Source organism: Chiroxiphia lanceolata, chromosome 18 (genome assembly GCF_009829145.1).
Source record: "Chiroxiphia lanceolata isolate bChiLan1 chromosome 18, bChiLan1.pri, whole genome shotgun sequence".
NCBI lineage: Eukaryota > Metazoa > Chordata > Aves > Passeriformes > Pipridae > Chiroxiphia > Chiroxiphia lanceolata.
Window position 1 is genome coordinate 6,350,172 of NC_045654.1, and position 20,236 is coordinate 6,370,407.

The 20,236-nt window shown below is 41.2% G+C and overlaps 2 protein-coding genes across 5 annotated transcripts in view; one reads left to right on the forward strand and one right to left on the reverse strand.

Annotated features, from left to right (window-relative positions):
* The window catches only part of KREMEN1 (kringle containing transmembrane protein 1), a 34,425-nt gene extending 24,391 nt beyond the window's left edge, over nucleotides 1-10,034 (forward strand). Inside the window, exons 7-10 of one of the 2 annotated variants that reach the window (XM_032706248.1) lie at nucleotides 90-248; nucleotides 1,278-1,362; nucleotides 2,321-2,525; nucleotides 5,638-10,034. In XM_032706248.1, the coding sequence (XP_032562139.1) occupies nucleotides 90-248; nucleotides 1,278-1,362; nucleotides 2,321-2,483 (407 nt within the window). In that variant the 3' untranslated portion in view covers nucleotides 2,484-2,525; nucleotides 5,638-10,034. Of the gene's footprint in view, nucleotides 1-89; nucleotides 249-1,277; nucleotides 1,363-2,320 lie in introns of both variants that reach the window. The other variant, XM_032706247.1, reaches the window with a different exon arrangement.
* Nucleotides 10,006-20,236, reverse strand: part of ZNRF3 (zinc and ring finger 3) — a 75,659-nt gene continuing 65,428 nt past the window's right edge. For all 3 annotated transcript variants that reach the window (XM_032706235.1, XM_032706234.1, XM_032706236.1), the window contains 6 exons: nucleotides 19,681-19,812; nucleotides 18,612-18,722; nucleotides 17,273-17,440; nucleotides 16,439-16,541; nucleotides 13,964-15,709; nucleotides 10,006-12,881 (listed from right to left, as the gene is read on the reverse strand). In XM_032706235.1, coding sequence (XP_032562126.1) covers nucleotides 12,838-12,881; nucleotides 13,964-15,709; nucleotides 16,439-16,541; nucleotides 17,273-17,440; nucleotides 18,612-18,722; nucleotides 19,681-19,812 — 2,304 coding nt within the window. In that variant the 3' untranslated portion in view covers nucleotides 10,006-12,837. The remainder of the gene's footprint in view (nucleotides 12,882-13,963; nucleotides 15,710-16,438; nucleotides 16,542-17,272; nucleotides 17,441-18,611; nucleotides 18,723-19,680; nucleotides 19,813-20,236) is intronic.

Consider the following 20,236-nt stretch of genomic DNA (forward strand, 5'->3'; position numbering starts at 1 on the left):
AGAGCAGCACTTCTGTTTACAAGCACAAAATGAAGTCCAATTACACCTGTTAAGAAGTTGTTATTTTAATCATACTCTTGTGTTTTCAGCTGTGAAGGACAATGTGCATCAAAACAAGACTCCAGTGAATCACACCCTTTCAGAGAGGATAAATGAACAAGCAAATCTCAGCATCAATGCAGCTCGGTCATCAAAGATACTTTATGTCATCACAACCAGCCCAAGTCATCCTACCAGCTCCATGCCTGGTAATATTACAATAAAATGTGGAAACAGGGAAAACATTTTGCCAATGCACAATCTGGAGTCACTATTTCCTTTGCTCCTCTTCCACATTATCTGATTCACTGTGCATCTTACTAATTGATGAATTTTCATGTAGTCTAATTAGCACTAACTGTGATTCTCTCCTTACATTTCAAAACTTACTTCTCAGCATAAATGAGAAATAGTGTGAAGATGGTGAGTTCTTTCTTGAGAAGGAAAACACATCAAAATAAAATGTGAGTCAGAGCAGCCTCCTCACTAGAATCAGCTTCAGTGACCAGTGCATATTAGAGAGTGGCACAAATTGCTGAAAAAAAAGAGCAAGCTGTTGTAGAGTCTAGAAAAGCTTGAATGCTGGATGCATCCCAGTTACCCCAATTAACAAAAGCTTCATCAATAATACAAAGAAGGCTGGACTAGTTCATGGGTGCAGGGGAGGTGCCACTGAGAACTGCCATGTGTCAAGAACTTAATGTTACAATGACACAATGGGTCCTGCTTGACTTGCTCCTATCCTACAACCAGAACTAAATTGAAATATAAAGTGCAGTGGCCAAGAGCAGACCACAAATACTGATCACCTGTCTCAGGACTCCTCCCATTCCATACTTTGTGATTTCTTACATAACTACATAATTACTGATAAGAACCTGGACCACCTCCTTGCAATCATAACAGTTGCTACTGTAGCATATATTCTAGTCTGCTTTTAAATTTTCTTCTATGTTTTGGTGCCTTTCCTAGATAATTTTACTGGTATATGCTTTGACTTTTGCCAACTTTCAATTTTATAGGGAGCACTCCTGCAAGGGAAAAGCCAGTTCTGACTGAAAGTTGTAGTTTCTGCCAGTCTTGTAGGTTTGAGGCATCTTCAAATTACAGCTTTTAATAAAGTGTCAGAAGGCTGCGTGTTTCTTTTGTGCAATATTCTTACTTTAAAAACTGTAAGTAAATGAATGTACTAACAACTTACCCCCTCCCCCCTCTCCTTTTCTTCTTCTCTTTTACAGAGTGGACAATATACAGTCTCACAGCACTGCTCATCCTAAGTGTTACAGCCATAATAGCAAAGATAATTCTCCACGTTACCATGAGGTAAGTGTGGAGCAAACCTGTCCCCAGAGAACTCAGATCTCAGCTCTGTACCAAACCTGGTATCTTCTCGGCCTTCTGACAGTCAGACTGGTCATATTCAAACCCAAGTTATTTATTACATATTTGTATCCTCATAAAATATACTAAATAAGCACATTTTTTAACTTCCCAGTCTGTTGGGATAGCATTTGCTGCTAGAATTTCTCTTCTGGTCTTGTGTTGACAAGATTTATATTTTAAGGAAGAAGAAGGAAAGAGGAAAATGTAATCAGACATCTAGATTTGGTGAGAAGAGGTCAAAGTATGATAGTACTTTGCAAGAAAAAAATTAAAACCTCATCCTAGGTTGGGGAGCTGGGGAAACAAGTTAGATATAGGCTAGTTAATACTTAATTTCTTTTTCTGAAATATTGAAAATGGTTCAAAAAAGAATCACAAAAATTAAAATCTGTATTATAATGTGACACATAACCAGATTTTTTTTGCCTATTAATAAAAACAATATAATTTATTGCTTTATTTTTCTATGCTTACACCAAGTAAGTTTTGTGTCCTCTAGATGGACACTCATTGAATGAAATGATAGATGAGTTAGCAGCAAATCAAAATTCTGAATGTTGTCTTTACATACTAAAATCAAGCTTAAATATAAAAGGAAATTAATTTGTATTAATAGCAACTCGTAACAGAGTCTGTACAGATTTCTTATCTTAATGTCACTGCTGTTGTTAGGGTGGCAACTATTCTGGCAGTAGAATACCTAACTTTTCATTTGGCCATGACAACCAAGAAATGCTCCCAAAACCTCTGCATTGTGCAGAGGGAGAAAGATGTAGATATAGAGATGTCCCAGAGGTAGAGGAAGCTGTGAGCATTCCCAGTGCAGTAGCACTGCAGACAGACCACTCTGGCTTCCCAAGCACCTTAATAGAGGAGTGAATTCACCCTTGTCTCCTAGATCCCATCAGATTCCATCCACAAGTGAAACTGAAGATTGCAGTGATGTCACCACTGCCGGTGAGATCTGGAGTATATTTTACCAACCCTCCACATCCATATCCATCTTCAAGAAAAAGCTCCGAAATCAGCAGGATGATTGCAACCCACTCGTGGGAAACTAAAGGGCCTTCTGTTTTACAAGAATTGATCTTCTTAAGATCCAGGTGACTTGAGATTAGTCCTTCCTTTTTTTCTCCCAGTCTCATACTTGTTTTCCAAAAAGTCCGTTTCCAAAGACCTTTTGAGTGACTTTGCCTATCTGCTGTTCTCTTGGGTATATTAGTGACAACGGATTTAACTGCAGCAATACTTTTGAAGTATCTGGTGCTCATCAAATCTGTAGTGCTCTTAATTACTGCCTTTAAACCACTGCACTTAAAATATATGTAAAAACTTGTAAAATTCAAAATGTCCTTTACCCCTGCCAGAGGTAACCGAGTGAGTATCTGCAGGTTGAGGAATTATTGTGTCCTGCTTTCCTGTATCACTGTATTTTATCAGGCTACTTTAGTCCTTTTATTCTCAAGGCTGAAGACAGAGGTAGGTACAGATAACCTGTTCAGCTGCCACAGCAACCAGAGCTTATTGGCCCTAATGTAAACACGTCTAAACGGTACTAGAGAGTAAAATGGGAACCAAAGCCTTGGAAAACATACCAGCCTGGTTGCCCAGTGCTCTGCTGTTTCTACATTTTCTGTTTCTACAAGTAGAGATGCACAAATGAAAATCAAATTCAGGAGCTGCTCTATCAAGTATCAGCTGCAAATACACGTTTTGATGGAGTCCTGCTCACCAGGGCAAGGCCTGCACGAGCAATGAAGCCTTTTAAATGACTGTGTGTGACCCATCATTCACTGATGTTTATGATAATTTTGTTCATATTCACAGTGATCCTTTAAAAAACCATTGTACTGCAGCCCGAAGTCCAGCATCCATTCTGGGTGTAAGTTTAGGGCTTCTTAAAGGATTGCCCAGAGATACTGTAAATCCACTGAATTTTTAAACAGTGAAGCTAACAAATTTTTACTCTGAAGTTACAGATATTAATCTCAGCAGCCTAAAGTGGGATCAGCAAGTTCAGAGCATCAAGATATTTAGGAAAAACTGTCAATGCAGAAGACAGATAAACTGACTGGCAAAGTTTACTGAGTGAGCAGCTCCTCAAACTATGTTTGAGGAAATTCACTGAGAACCATTAAACTGGTTAGTTTAAACACATACAATGGTCTGCATATATGAGACATACCATACATGCAGTCAGAGAACACCTATTAAGAGCATCTACAAAAGGTAACTAAGAAAAGTAAGAAAATTGTCACCAAATTCATTATAGTATCTGCCCTTATGTTTTTTAACATATAATTCCCTCCCCTTCACGTGGGCTACAGATTTCCTTGAAAAAATAGGGCATCTAAGAATTAAACAATGAAATATTGTGCCTTACTTGCCATTGTAGATCTAGTCTTTTACCTGAACTGAATTCAATCCAGCTCTATTTATGTAGCACAGATGAGTGCCAGCAACAGCTGAACAATGCCACCATATGTGCCTAAAAGAAACAAGACCTTTTTACTAAGCCAGCAATTATGAAATTGTTTATATCAAAAATGGAATATCATGGGAACATCTAGTACTTTCTTGCATGAGCTGCTGGAAAGAATACAGGAAACTATAATTACTGTATTACCTAAAATCAAGATAGGACGAGTTGTAAAAAATACGCTGCTGGTTCTCTCTTCCGTGCCTTCATGTTAGACCAAAACACATTATCTGCCTCAAACCAACAAAAATTCTGAAACTGCCTTTTTAACAGTCAGGCTTTGCATCATGCTGCATAGAGAAAGAGTCCAACTCACAGATTCATAGCAGAACAAAGTAGGTTGGTTCCTAAGCGTGCTTAATGTGGTGCACTAATAGAAAACCAGGAGGAGAGAATTGCAGTGTGGTGCCCAGACCCTTAAGAGTTGTTAGGAGCACATAGTGCTTATCACAAACTGGTGAAGCTTTGTTTGCTTGCCTCATCAAATGTTCGTGAACAGTTAAACATATAGAGTAAAAGAGACATTCACAAAGCAGTTAGCTACTGCTGATAAACTGAAAAAACCATCAGGAATGCCCCATGACTGATTTTTACCTACTGCAGGAAACTACAGAACTGCTAGGCTTCTCTTCCTTAGTAAAGAATTTAAGTTCACTATAAAGTTGGAGACAAGCATTAAAAACAACAACTAAGACTGAAGCCACTAATGGAAAATCTAGAGAATTTAGAAAGAGATTTTTGCATCAGTCCCTTAGCTTCTCAACTGTTTTTTATATAATAAAATCGCATTTCATGGGCCTTTCTTAGGGAATGCTTATCGAATTTCTGTACAAAAGACCCATAAAACCAGCAGTTACAGCAGATTAACTGGTCATGGCAACAAAAAACATGACTATGCAGAAGGTATTGGACAGTGCATGATAAAAGCTCAGTGGAAATTGTGAGGTCCCCATTTCCCCCCCACTCCCGCAAATCTTACAGATTATCTGATTCTAGATACCTCTAATGCTTGCAAACAGAGCAACAGATGGAAATGCATGAACAGGGGCCCTTAAATAGCACTTGTTACTGTACAGGCCTGAGACCTTAAAGAGCAGGTAGATCTCTGCTGTGAATTTTTTCCAAATGTGGTTCTGTCACTCACACTCCTCGTACAAGCACTTCAGGGTGTGGTGGTATATGGCCAAGGTATATGGTATCCATTAACATAGCACTTTTTGATATTTGCTGTAAGGGTCTGGGGGGAGAGAGAAACAAGACGTGTGACATGCACAACTGTTGTAATCTCACATGATTCAGCATGCCCCTACTACACAAGCAGCTGAGTGCTGACAGCTGGGGAGCACGGACACCTCAGGAGGTTATTGTTTACACCACTTTCTTCAGCAAAGTGAAAATAACTGCAGAAGAAGAATTTGTTTGGAATTGTATCAGAATGGCCTTCTGATGTCCTGCCTATCAGTTCCCTCAATAGGCTGGACAGGCTGCAGGTCTGACATTGGCTACAATGTCAAAAGCAACTGTTTTGACAACAAAATAATCCTGAGGAGATGCCTCCTCATATACATACATGCATTCCAGCTCCAGCTCCGGCCCCCTTCTCACTCTGGTGTCGGTCTGACCGGCTGTGTGGTGCTGCAATAAACTGACAGGTCAAAAATTGCCATCGCCTTTTCTTCTCTGAGTTACTTTTCACAGAGATGAGCTCTCTGATACTGTTTATTGGGTGGTTGCAGAGAGAGATGAGCTAACACAGCTAAGTGGACAATAAGCCATAGGAAAAAGACAAGTTGTCTGCCCCAGAAGCTGGGGCAGCGAGTGCTTCTGCTGGCACTGCCACTGCAGCAACCTGCGAGCCTCGACGCTGCGTGCCAGAGCCTACACTGTGTGTGGACCTCAGGTGGAAAGGGGCCAGCTGGACAAGTGCCTTCCCTAATTCAAAATCTATGTTTAAAACTAGTTTAGTTTGTTGACTAAATGATTTTATATGTATTTTTGTCTTAATATTGTTATGTTGTGGGGAAATAGAGACTGTGTTATGTAAAAATGTGTGATATGTTATCATAGTAATATATATATTTATATATGTATAGGAAATGCATTATTTAATACAGCATATTATGCTTATATCTTGCTAACATTTTATAGGAAGAAAAGATGTTAGTTTACACTCTGGGAAAAATAAATTTTCTATACACTGTAACCGTAGGAAAAAAATCAAAGATACTTTTTTGGTATCTATAACAGAAGGTCATTGAGAACAGGGTAACTCAGACTCAGTTCTATGGCCAAATAGATGCTGATGAAACAACTGCTTTAAGAAGCACTTACCTCCTTTGAATCTCATTTCTAGCTTGTATTTGTATTAGATTCTACAAATTCATATGCATATACTCTCTGAACCACTTTTTCCTTCAAACAAACAGCTGATCTGCTTTTTCAAAGCATTAACGTCGTCCTTTTTAGAACTTGTTTCTGCCACATTTTTTACAGCCAGCACAATGCTGAGGAAGTTTATCACATTGCTCATGCAGACAACTTAGTGGGATTGCAGAATTATAGTGTTTGTATTCCAAGCCCCCCTGGCAGGAGTATAAATGGGAGATTTTTACAGATAGTCCTGGAAGCTGTACTGAATGTGCAGCCTGTATGACTACAGACCAAACCCATCAGCAGACACATGGCTGCCACTGAATGAGCATGACCAGCTATTCCACTTTCATCTTCTGCTTAATGAGCCTTCTCAGGCAGTGGGAAGGACTACTAACAGATTTTTCTAGTGCACCACTTTGCCTAAAGGAAGGGTGAACTACAAAAACAACTGACAAATACTTGTCCAACTAGTTCTTAATACCTTGCATCAATATTTCACAATCTTCCAAAGAAATATAGTTCAGTGATAGTTTCACCTGAATATTGTTCTAGGCATTTATGAACTCTGCTACTCATTTATGAATTCTGCTACTTTGAGAGTGAAAAATAGAATTCTCTTCAGACCACACTATTTTTCCTATGACAACACATTCCTGATACACATACATTTCATGCAGCTCATACTTTGTCAAATTTACTGAGCACCTGTGCTTTGGGGTGAAACTCGGCATTCTGAATTTCAGTCTCAAGACAACTTACTACAAATGCAAAGGCATGAACCACATAAGGCTGTCAAGAAACCAGAATAAATCAAACTTGAGATGACTCACCACTGAAATATGTGCTGTGTTTATAGCTGGTCACCCTGCATTCAACAAATGGCTGTAAATAATAATTATGAAAAAATAAATACATTTGTGCAGAAGGAGTTATTAGGACTGCTAACATGTATAAAGGAGGCAGAAACTGCTGCAGTTCACCAGCAGATTACAACGGGGTTGTCCGCTGTGGAGGTTAGAAGAGAATATCTGAGCTGAAAATGCTGAGAATGATTACATATATAAAGTATAATATTGCTCTGACACACAATTTCTGAGGTAACAGCAAATTGAAAGTTTTCAGTTTACGTGTTTTCAGACTGTTACAAAGAACTGTAACAATTCTTTCAGTGTTTTCTTTACGAATTGCAGTAACATGTAATGCTGTTTCCACTTACTTGTGAGATTCATCTTTTCTTTAATTAATTCCTCCTGACCAAAATAATGCTACAGTTTAGGAAATCTTCAGTGACCTTTTATGTAAACACCAGAATACCAGTGTCAGATACCCAAACTGTCTCCAGCTTTTCATGTGAAGACTCAAACTCTCTTTTTCTCTTAGAAAAGCAACTGTCACAGGGGACTGGCCTCCCCTTAGACAGGGTAGGTTACTCTGCTCTCCTTTCTTGCCATTCCAGTTATGAGACTCCTCTTGCACTTTGGTTTATTCTGGGAACTGTTGCCTTTTTTTCTGTTGCCGTTTCCTAAGCAACAGTTTCATTCCCCATGAGAGAAATGTGTTCTTGATTCTGAAAGGGACGCTTTTCTATGAAGCATTTAAGTCACAGGGGCACGGCGCTTTCACTGCAAGATAAAATATCCAATTTCAGGTATGCTGTTGTCTCCCTGGCCAAAGAATTAGGCCAGGCTGGCTCCACGGGGTATGAACACAGCCATCCTTTTAAGGGCATTTTTCTCTTCACACTACCCAAGTAACAACAAACGTTACCTAACAGCTGTCACAGGATTTGACAGATGCACATGATATTGCAGATAATGTTACAGAAACACCAAGTGTTACTATAATGTACAATCCATTAAGAATAGTCTGCTCCTGCTTGTCTTTTTTTACCGTATCGAGATTCTGTGGAGGTTTGTGGTGCCCAAAGGACTCTCATTTTGCCACTAATTTGTTCCTTAAACATTGAATCTCAATAGAAAAAAGAACTGTCCCCTGCCAAGTATCAAAATTTTCATTTTTGACAGAAAATATTTACATTTAGTCATTTTAAAAAAGCCACAACAAAGAAGAAACAGAATATCACACACACAACTAAGCATCACATAAAAAGTTCAGCCAGCAGCCCACAACTGTCTTTCTCAAAGAAAGAGAGGATGAGCTCACTGATTATTTTGTGGGACAGCAAGAGTGAAGGTATGCCCTGCTCTTAAAGGCACAATCACCTCACAGTTTTCTTCAGAACAAGAAGCAAGAAAACAAAACACAACTCAACAATAGCAAGTGGGGGGGTGGAGGAAGGGAAGAGGAAGGAGACTCAGATGTGACCTGTCAACACAGGTGCATCAGCCAAACACAGATGGCAAGTTTTATGCTGTTTGAAAAAACAGTTGTTTAATGACCTGATTTGCAGATAAAATGCCAAGATCCCGTTTTCCAAGTGGAAAAAGGGGCAGGTACTTTAACTGAGAAGTGCTTGCTGATGCTTCTTAACTCCTGCCTGCCTGTTGCTCTTCCATTATTGTGCCTGTCTTTGCATACAGACAGGCTTTCCCACTGTACCTGAGATGAGGACGATAACTGATCCTCCTGCCACAAAGGGTCCCATGCAAAATGACACTCCAGTTCAACAGGCTGTCATCCCAAACATGGAGTTTTCACATATAAAGGGGGTTGGAGAGAAGTAAGGCTCATTTCTTGGCTGAATCCTGAGGTGACTGAATTACAGTGCACTTGAACATGGATAAGAGGAGGGGAGAGTCCAGGGGATTACTTGGTAAAAATCTCTGGGAGAAGGAAGAAACTGGAGGAGGAGTCTGGAAAAGATTTTTTGTGTGTGTTTGTGTGTGTATCTCTGGATGGGAAATATGCATGAAGGCAAACTGTTTACACAATAACATACAAACATGTATCACATAAATGTATACACACACACACACACTGCCACATATCCCCAGCCCCCCCTCTTTCAGTGTCTGCATAGACATCTTTGGTCAAACTGTGCTCTCTGCTGACAAAACAAGTAGCACAGCACTGATTATCACTTCAGTGGGACCAGTAATTTCATGGTCCAAGGCAAGGATCTGGATCTAGCTTGACTATTCAAGCTATGATTCATCCAGTTGCATCCACCTCCATCATGCTGGTTCAGGTCTCAAAACCATTTTATTTGAGGACAGTAAATTATTTTTACCTCAAATTATACCGGAATTAAGTTGCCCTGCCACAAGGAACAGGCAGGTTCCAAACATAAAGGCTTTCCTAAGCCTTTGCTTTTCCTTCTGTGCCTGCCTCCCTCTGTAACCTTTGTTCCCCCACAAGGAATGGAGCTTCCCCCACCTCAACAGCAACCACAGCCAGGTGTGAGCAGGGACACTGAGGCACCAGGCACCCTCATGAACACTCACCCTGTTCACTCACACCTGGGGACAGTTAAAACTGTCCAGTACTGGACTCACACTGTGCACAACACCTGGTAAATTCAACTGTGGCACTCGGGGAAAATTGAATGGTCCTAAGAACATTATGGGTTGCCTCCAAAGGAAACCACAACCACTTATGATCTCTATGTGTGTGTATGGATATACATATCCACCTATCTGTTATTTAAAAAAAAAAGAAAAAAAGAAAAATGTTGTCTATTAGAGTCCATCTCAGCATATCTAGGACTGTACTTTGAGGAGAACAACTATCTGTGTCCTTTCCCCCAAAACAAGAAGAACAACTCCCACATGTATATGCAATAAAACTGTATTTTTGTGTGGTTTTGCCTTTTTTTCTCTTTTAATACAGACATTTGTACACTTTCTTACAAAACTGCAGGTAACTACAACTTCTCTTAAATCATTTTTGGTCGGCAGGTACTGTAAAATCTTTGTGTGCAATTATCATGTATTTACAGGGCCTCGTGTTAGTGATTTTCAATGATTATTACAATAATGTCACACACTCTCAACATAAGACATGGCTTAAGATAAATATATTAGTAAATAAATATTCTGAGAACATATTTCCATAAATGAAATGTGCTGCTATACATATACAGAATATATACAAGATGCTTTCTAGCTTTTAAAACATTTTTAAAAATGGTAATGAAGGAGAAAGAGCCCTTTGACCATATTACAAATCTTTACAGCAAATTTTATACAAAACAATTTTAAGTGCTATAATTTTAATTAAAAACATTTTAAATAGTGCCTCATGAGCCAAACACAATGACAACTGTTCATGTAAGTAGTAGAAAGGCATTTTGTTATAAAACCCATCTATCATGGCCAGGTAGCCTGTAAGTCTGCATGGACATACAGGCAGCAGGGATGTAAGTACATGTTGAATGTAAAACCCAACATAGAAACCAGGTGAAGGGTGTCTGTGGTATGGCCTGCAGAGACTGGTGTACTGGCAGAGATTTCCACAGCATGTGAGTGAGACCAGTACACCCAGGAACACCATGAACCAGAATATTCAAATCTTTTTGAGAACCACATTTTACCTCAACGTGCCATGTAGTTACACAGTACAATGCATCTCAGGTGGCCTTCTACAGTGCCTCACAAAACACCAAGCAGAATAACCAAGCCAGTATACCATAGCTTCTACAATGCATTTCTTTTTTAGTGGAGCAAGGAGAGGGTAAGACTTAAAAATAAAAAAAAAAGCAAAAAACCCACAAACCTTTAGAGTTTATTCTCCCAACACATACCACTTACTTCCATCATTCAGAGAATGAATAAGTTTTTTAATAAGCTTTATACACAGAAAATGTGTTTATTGAAATTTTTCTTTTAATCTTATACCCAGATATTGCCTTGTATTAATTCTCTGAACAGTTGGATTTTGGTGCTTGTTGATTAAAAAGATGTAACGTGAATTCCTTTAAATATAACTTTTTTCCTAACTTATTGGGTACAGAAAGCAAAAGTAAACAGACGATTGTATTATTTCTCAGATGTTTGCTTCTTTTAAAAGATTTCATTTGGGACTATAGAGAATACAAGTTAACTTTGCTGGGTCTCACAACTAGCCCAGTGCTGTCAGGGACATTGCTTTGGCAGAATATGTAACATGAAGGTACATCTCTATTTCATGTCTTTTAATTATCTCCAAAGTGTACTGAACTTAGGACAAATCTTTTCAGAAGACTGGCACTGTGGGCATTAAATATTTAGTTTCCCTTTAGAAGATTTCCTACTGTGAATACACCACAGGATGACACTGTGTCCTCAGGCACATGCAGCATGACAGGCAATTTAACCCATGCTATGGTAGCCTCTTACTCAGAAGCTGCTGTTTCCACAGGAAACAATTGCTATCAGAAGTGACGACATAAATTATCTCATGATAACAAACGTCCCCACTAGTACAAGAACAAGAACAAAAGTATGTGCCCAGGCTAATGGGGTACAGAGAGCATTCTGTACAGAAGACAAAAATGAAGCACAGCTGGCTGGGCCCAAGAAACCTTTCCAGCAGATCGGTCTATGGAAGCTACATCGACCACAGCAAAGAAGAAAACAATGATTAAACCAAGTTCCTCACTTTCCCATATGCACAGTGACAAGCACTGCTTCCCTTAGGCATGCTTGCAGCCCGTAAGGAAACAAGAAACCCTCTGACCTGTTTCCAAAGTGAGCCAGCAAAGCTGCAAGCACACTGCAAGCTCTGTTTTCACTGCACTTGCCAGCATTCCTCACAGCCATAACAGGGGCTACAAGTGCCTGAAAAACTTCCTATGGAAGGAAAGGTTCATTACCTACAAAGGTAATACCCTTTCTTAAGCCCTTTGTTCTAGCATCTGCTTGAGGGAGAGGTCCCCAGTAATTCTTCACCAGTCAGAAGATACAATGAGGTCCATGGTTTAAATACAGGAAGTGAGGATGAGAACATTCTGAGCTACCAGTTCCCTACCCCCACTCTGTTGAAACTAATCATCATGGCAGGAGACCCTTCTTAGCCAAACCATCAGAGCAGCATGAAAGGGGGAGGAGGGGAGAGGAGAAAGGAGACAGTCCAATGCTTCAACTCCCTCAAAATCGCTCACATAACTTGCTGGCTGCTAGGATTTGCTACTGGGATTAGTCAGTATCTGAACATCCATTCAGCAGCTGTATCCCTCTGGACTACTATATTTCAAGGTGCTATCTGGTTTCTAAGGCAGGTGTAGCCCTGAGCTTATCAAAGGCTGGACTCCTTTAAGTAGGAGATAACAGCATCTACACATAGCCTGGCTTATTTAACACACTGTGTTACCTCTCAGCAAGAGGTCACTTCTAAAAAGAAAATATAAATAACACTTTGTCATTAATATAGAAATGGCACTAGAGCTCAGAAATGCTCCACACCATGTCCCACACGGGCTTTGCACACAAATCGAGGCCTGAAGGCTTCAGGCAGGAGGGACAAAGGAGACAATCAAGCTGATGTGAACACAGAGGAAGTAGGGGAGGGACTTCTCCACATTACCACTTTTGTGTGTTTGTCAAAGCTTAAAAAAAAATTAAGTCCATGAGAATTTGGAGTTTCTGATAAGCTCCGCTTCTCCATCTGGGATCATCTGGACAGGTCTAGTCACTGATTTGGCTTCTCTCCAAGGGATGAGATCCAGCACCTGAAGGATAAAGAAAACTAAGGAACATTGCATCTAGAATATTACATACAGTTTTGGGACCCCCAGAACAAGAGACTGACTGACTGGAGTGAGTTCAGCAGAGAGCCAACATGCTCAGAGGGCTCTCCCTGTGTGAAGAGGCTGAGGGATTTGGGCTGTTCAACCTGCAGAAAAGGAGGCCTCAGGGGCACCCCTAGAAACTCTGCAATACCTACATGGAGGTCGTCACAACAATGGAACCACAGTCTTCACAGACATGCATTCTGGACAAGAGGTGAGGAGCTTAAGTTCAAGCATGAGATGTTCAGACTGGATATAAGGAAAATCTTTTCACCATGCTGGCAGTCCAGCAGAGGAACAAGAGCCCAGAAAGGGAGTGCACTCTGTGTCCCTGGGGGTTGTCAAAACCTGACTAGATAAACTAGGTCTAATCTAACAAACTGAGTAACTTGATCTGATTTCACAGCTGGCTCTGCTTTGAGTAGGTTGGACTAGATGATGGCCTGAGGTCCCTTCCAGCCTAGGGCACCCTGTGATTCTATGAAAACCCTTAAAACAGCCCTGGCAAAGTGGGTAAGGAATATCCCCTTCCTTCTGTGAGTGATTATTTTTTCCCCTTGTTTTATGTCCACAGCAGAGACTTTCCAACATATTCTTCTACAGCAATTCCAAGATTTTCATTTTCTTTTTTTTAAACCTTCAGCTTGTCTGTCCTCTCTCAGCACTGTGGCCTTGCCTACCTAAGCAACTCACCACAGCTGCTATGACTGGCACAGTGTCCCTGGCTGTGGGAACTCTAAGGGGGGCCTGGTACTGGCAGTCGCTTTTTTTCCTCCCCACAAAGGATGAGTATGAAAGCTTTTATAGGGTTAGATAGTAAACTACTCCTCTGTTGCTCTAGCTGTGACCAAATGAGTATAGGCAACAAGAGAATAACACTTTAGGGCAAAGGGTTAGTCGAGAACCTGCTCTTATGCAAAGGATGGAGTCACCTTTATGGCTGCATGTACCTAAGTAGCTGACAGCATTTCATACACTAAGACAGAAAGGTAGCAAGTAATCAAAAAAAGCACACATATTACCTGTGACCTTTGTGGTTGTCATCAGCTTCTGGGAGTTCAGAGTGGGACTGGGAAAGAGCATTCCAGCTTCCTCCTCCTGAGAGTAGTTCTGCCGCAGGAATGACGTTGCCTCATAGCACACCTCCCTCTCGACCTGTACCTCTCCAGTACCTTGACAGTGCAGGTAAGTATCCAGCTCAGGTGTTCCATCCCAGGAACTACAGCTTCCTGTGTGGGTCCCTTGGTGCTCTGTCGGTAGAATCAGCTCACAGTCTCTGTCTTCAGGAATTATGGGAATGCGTTGACCCAGATCACATACACCCTTACAGCAGTTTGGCAAGGTGTCCTCAGGAAGCGTGTACTGCACATTCACTGCATAGTCTTCTGTATAGCAGCCACCACCTCCACTGCCACTGTTGCTACTACAGGCTACCTGCTTCTCTTCATAGAAGCAGCAGGGCAACCCCTCATATTTTACCCCATCTGTCCTATGTAAGTGGTCTGAGTTAATACTGTACAAGCCTGGGGTGTTCCCTGACTGTGGTTCAATTCCTTGGCCACATGTCCCCCACAGCGGAGAGCTAAGGAAGAGTGCACTACAGTCAGCTGTCCCATTGCTAGGCTCCAGGGCAGAGTGCTGGAATTCAAAGCAGCACGTGCATGCTTGCTCCGAAATCGACCCTGCTGTCTCTGGATTCTTCCAGTTCCTTTTAACATCCAAGGCAGCACCAGGAGTGGCCTCAGGTCCTCCCTCTGAGGTAGTGCCATTTGGATCCCTGTGCTCTAGTGAGGAATTACTGCTATAGTTCATATCCATGCTGCAATTAGACAGTTGGTCCCCTGAGGAAGAAGCTGGCACAAGCCGGCAGTCAGCACCCACCATACTGTGACCATGAGCTGGAAGCTCATCCTGGTGGGGGCCCTCCAAGAGAACAATTGCACCCCTGTTTGCACCACCGACCTCACCCACTCGGCAAGGGCTCTTACTGCGGTAAACATATGGGTCATAGTCACTGCTCAAAGAGCTGCGGAAGGTGGAGCAGCTCCCATAAACCCCCTGGTTGCTGACCTCAGTGCAGTCAACCATGGAATCACTAGAGGAGCAGTGGCACTGACCAGAACTGCTGCTGCTGCTGTCGCTCCCAGGGCAGTCAGCCAAATATCCACTGCACACGGAGCGATGACCATGATAGCAGCTAAAGCTGGAGGTACTGCCACTCTCCAAGCGAGATGAGGGCATTACATGTACCACGGGAGGGAAAAGCATGCTGCTACCAGGCTGAAAGGCACGGGAAGGACCCTTTGAGGAAATGCCAGCTGGAAGCTGTCCATCTTGCTCAGGGTAACTAAGGCCTTGGAAGTAGTAGTGCTGATACATGGTCTCATATCGGGAAAAGCACGCTGCTTTGGAAAAGTTGCGTCCGCCAAACTTGGGTCTTCGGAAGTTGTGAGCTGGAGAGTAAGCCCTGTGTTCCAGGCTACAGTGATGTGTGTTTAAAGCATGATCCAAATGAATAGGCTGGTAACTTTGAATGTAGGCTGGGGACGGGGCTTGGTAGAGGCTCTGTTCACCGTGTCGCTCGACTGTCAGTACTGTGATGGGGTTTCCGTGAGGGTCCATGCTCGTCCGAGTGGGATACGCTGTTATCTGGTTTGCTCTGTGCACTCGGCCTGGGTAATGGACAGGCAGAATCACCCTCTGCTGCCGGCTGCGGGCTGGGTTGACGGATTCTAGGCAGATTGGACCTGCATTTCCTTTTTTCTGTTCTGAATGAGAGAAATAAGAATGGAGAAGTAGAACTAGCAGGGAGTAAAAAGGAATACGCTTCATGCAAGAAAGCGGGATATTTTGTTCTGTACGCACCAATTTTTTACACAGAAGGAAAAATAACAAAACAAAAAAAGTAAGTCAAGAGCGTCTGCCTGGAAGCCTTTGAAACACTCAAATATATTTGCTTAAAAAGGAAAATGAGTGAACTTATTTCAGATACTGTTCTCATATACACAAAACCTACTTACACAGTATTCCTGAACTGGCAGAGGTTGAGAGAGGCTAGAAGTCATCACTCAAGTTTTCACTTTACACATTATTTTATATAAATGTGTATTAACAGAAAACTTTCTTAAGACAGAGGAAATGAAAGGGGGAGAGGGTAAGTAAGGGAAACCACATTCCAAGTTACAGAAAAATAAAACCCCATACATTTGTCTTCTTCACAATTCCTAAGAGAAAACATATTCTTCTGCTCAGGGGCTGTGCAACGCTGCCCTCGGTTGGGCATCGCCCCCAGCCCACGGAAGGCCAGGGCTGGGGTTGCTCTGCAGGGCCTGCAGCCCCTTCCAAAGGGTTTAGGACTAACTGTATTTCTAGAGCTGCATTACAATAAAGGCTGAGAGTTTGACGAAGATTAACAAGCAGGTACAATTTGTGTTTCATCTGGTGAGCTGCTATGTCTGAAATGAAGGACACAAGAGCAGCCCCACTGCAGCACTTACCTATGATGTTATGGCGGCAGTGAGGGCAGGTGTGATGCTGCAGCAGCCAAGGATCCACACATTTCTTGTGAAACCGGTGAGTGCAAGGAATGACACGCAGTTCCTACAGGAACAGATGAAGGACCATGAGAAAGTACTTCTTCCTAACAAGTGAATTTTTCACAGCTAGTTTTTTCAACCTAGCTGCAGAACAGATTAATTCCTACTCTCAAAGCGGTAAGAGGGAACAAATGCCATCAACAGAGCCAAGAGCATAACATCAAGTGATCAGCTGTCTCTAAAAGAATAGTCTGCAGGCACACTAGAACTCCATGCAGATATAGTACAGTTCTTTAGAACACTTTTTGCTGTGTGTCCTTACGACCCAACACCTTGAAGGAGCCCATTGTTTAAATTTTCCTTAATATATTAAATGAACTTTAAAAAAGATAAATCAAGAGTAATGATCTACCTTGCTATTAGCAATGGAAAACACTCAAGGAAAAGCAAAACCAACACAGTGTATATGATACTTTTTCCCTTGCCCAGCACTCTTACCCTTCAGCTATTATCTTTTCACAGGATTTCCTGAGCCTGACTTCTTTATGATTTGTTCTTCAGAAATGCAAACTGATGGAGGTAGCGACTTGCAGAATGAGATCCCTCACCTCTCACTTTGTAACATGGGTACTCTGGAGCTGCAGAGTGCAGCTGAGGCTGACTTGGCTGCTCAATGTGATCAGATGGCAAGTGGCACCACTTCAGCACACAATGCACCCAACAGCCAGCCACGTACCACAGTGCTAAAACCAGCTACATCCTCAGCCCATGTTGAAGAAACCATTTATCCTTTACCTCCCCATCAATGTACTTCTCCAAGCAGATGGCACAGTCAGAGGTGGAGCTGCTACTGAGTGTGTCCAGTGCTCCACAGTTACTTTCCCGGTGTCCCTTACTTTTGGACTTAAACTTCCTGGTCTCCATTTTCTCCAGTGCTTGCACTGCAAGCCTGTTCATGGAATTCTACATCAAAAGAAAGAAAACGAAAAAAGGCAATGCTGCTGTGTATGGGACTAGAGTGTAGAAGCAGAGAAACACCACCATAATGTATCCTACAAATCATGTCAGACCCAATGATGTGTAATTTCATAAATCAAACAGAGGGAAGGTTAATTAGAATTTATATCAGAAGCTTCATTCAAAGAATGTATGCCATATGCAAAAGTGAGAATGATCAGCTACTTAGAATTAAAACAGTGTGAAGGAGCTGAGAAATGGGATACACTGGAACTGCTCAATCGATAGCAGCAACTACTCCAGCCAACATATAACTCTTGGTCAGGAACTTGTTTTGAATTGTCAATATTGACTGCAATGCCCCAGTATGCTGTTACTGTCATATTACCAGGAGCAATACTTGAGAAAGGGATTAAAATGAAATGTTAGCTGTATCATTTCCTCCTCCCCCCAAATTTAATCAATAGTACAAGTTTAGGAAGGCAGTGTGTTGTTTTCATTTTACTGTAGAATTTATCATGCCCCTTTTTAACACTGGTGATGGTCCATAACATCTTTGGATTCCTACTCAACATGCCCAAAGAAGAGTCCTGAGAATCCAGAATGCTTTGCATTCCTTTTACATGTGTGTCTACTGGTCAGTTTACAACTAGAGACTTCAAAGTCCATTAGCTTCTATTTGCTTTCCCTTTCATATTTGACAGGACAAATTCCAAGTACATCACCTGGAACTTCTCCTAACCAAACTTTTTACCTTGAAAACCTCTCCCATCGAGAATCAATAGATCCTATTCAAAAGAGTTGCAATTTATTTTCAGTCCTGATATCCTCTCCAAAATACAGCAACAAGAGTTGGAACTTCTTTAGAAGTACACCAGTGCTACTGATAATCTTTGAACAACCAAAAATGTTCTTCTTTTCCAACAGCTAAATGGACTGCTTCTGTACTATTTTGATTTCAGGATTTAACTGAATGAACATCATGGATCAATGTAAATCTCCTTTAAAGACATTCCCAAGTTCTTCCAAAGGCCTACACGCATGGCTAAAACCCCTTCCACAAAGATGGCTATTGCAGGTCAGTGCCTGGCATTTCCAGAAGTTGCAAGGAAGTTCTAGGACAAAGTAAGAGAAGTTAACTTTCAGCATTCAGTGAATATCCCATCACTGCTCTTACCTGACTGCGTCGCTGTTTCAGTTTGATCTTGACAAGGAGAATAAGGCAAACAAGAGACACAACCACAAAGAAGGCCAGGAAAATTCCCATATCAAAGTACTCAGTGGGTTGCTTAAAAATGAAAACAAAAATATTATTTTTCCTTCCTTTAGATCATGTTCAAATCTATTGTTTCTCTCTCTTCTTTTAACTTCTTAGTGGTCATTGTCAAGTGTACTCAGTCACAATGGCAGAAGTCAAAGTACACACTGTTCTGTTCATCAGCTGGGATTCTATGAGACAAAACTTGGGTTTCATATGCCACCACAAGGGAATGGAATACACAGAATTCCAATCATGAGATGTCAGATTTACAGTCTCTGAACAGCAAAACCCAGTTTTTTTCACTGAGTGAATCATACCAACACAAATTTTTATGATTTACTGGGTTGCCTGTGCACGTTAAGTGACTGAAAATCAACATTCGAATTTTCAGCAAATGGTCCACTTCTCAAATACATTCCTTAACAGAAGGATTCCATAAAAAACCCACACAACCAAAGTGGTAACTGGGACATGGATGACCTCTAGCTTTGTTCTTTTGTAAACTACATGTAGAGAGTGTCAGGAAAAAAAACCTCTAGAAAAACTGTTTTATATTACAATTACAAATATCAGATACCAAATAATAATTCCATGTTTAAAATTCCATGTTTAAAAATACCACACAGAATTGTTAGTTAACATAGGGCAGACCACCTTACAAAACTGAGCCACCAGGAGCGTGCGATAATAAAGTTACTTCATCAAGAAAAAGAAAACTTATATTATGTAAATTTTTTAGCCATTTATATACTCAAAAGAATCCTTATGAGACAGAGCAGAAGCTGCACTGTGGATTCTATACTTACATCAAGTGTAGCTGCTTGTCCACAGTGCAGTTGCTCAGTTTATGTAGGTCAACAGAATTTCACATATAGTAATGCACATGGGGAGCATGAAAACATGCTCACCCTCTGTGCAGTGAGCAAGCACTGCCTGCAGCAACAACAGCACTGTAACACCCAGAGAAAGGCTCTGAAAGTCTCACCCGTGGGGGGCGATGCTGAATCCTGGCTCGTGCCACTTTCTGCTTGTTAACGATGTTCATCAGCTTGACAGCATCAGCACCCTTCACATACACCACTGGTCTCTTCAGAGGGTCCTCTGAGCCCTGGTTGAGCTAGAACAAAAAAAAAAAAAAAAAAAGAAAATCTGCTCAAAAGGCATGTTTCAGGTAAACCACCTTTCTTCTGGGCAACGGAGAGAAGAATAAAGGAATATGAATGTGGAATTGATTCAAGCATCAGTCGTTCTCTTCTAGCATAGACCTTGGGTTAAGTGTTCCACAGAGTTAAACCTGAATTAAACTTTTGATTTATGATGCCTTTTTTTTTTACTGACCAAAACTAAGATTAAGGATAAGCAAATGCTCTTCTGAACAGCAGCTTTAATTTAATTGCATTGTGTACCACTGCATATATCATTACTGTAATCAGTTACATCTCACAATGAAGAAGTATAAAAATCTGCACATTCCAAGAAAATTGTCCTTGCTACATTTTATCAATCTTTTTATTTCAACTTTGTAGTTACATTATTCACAC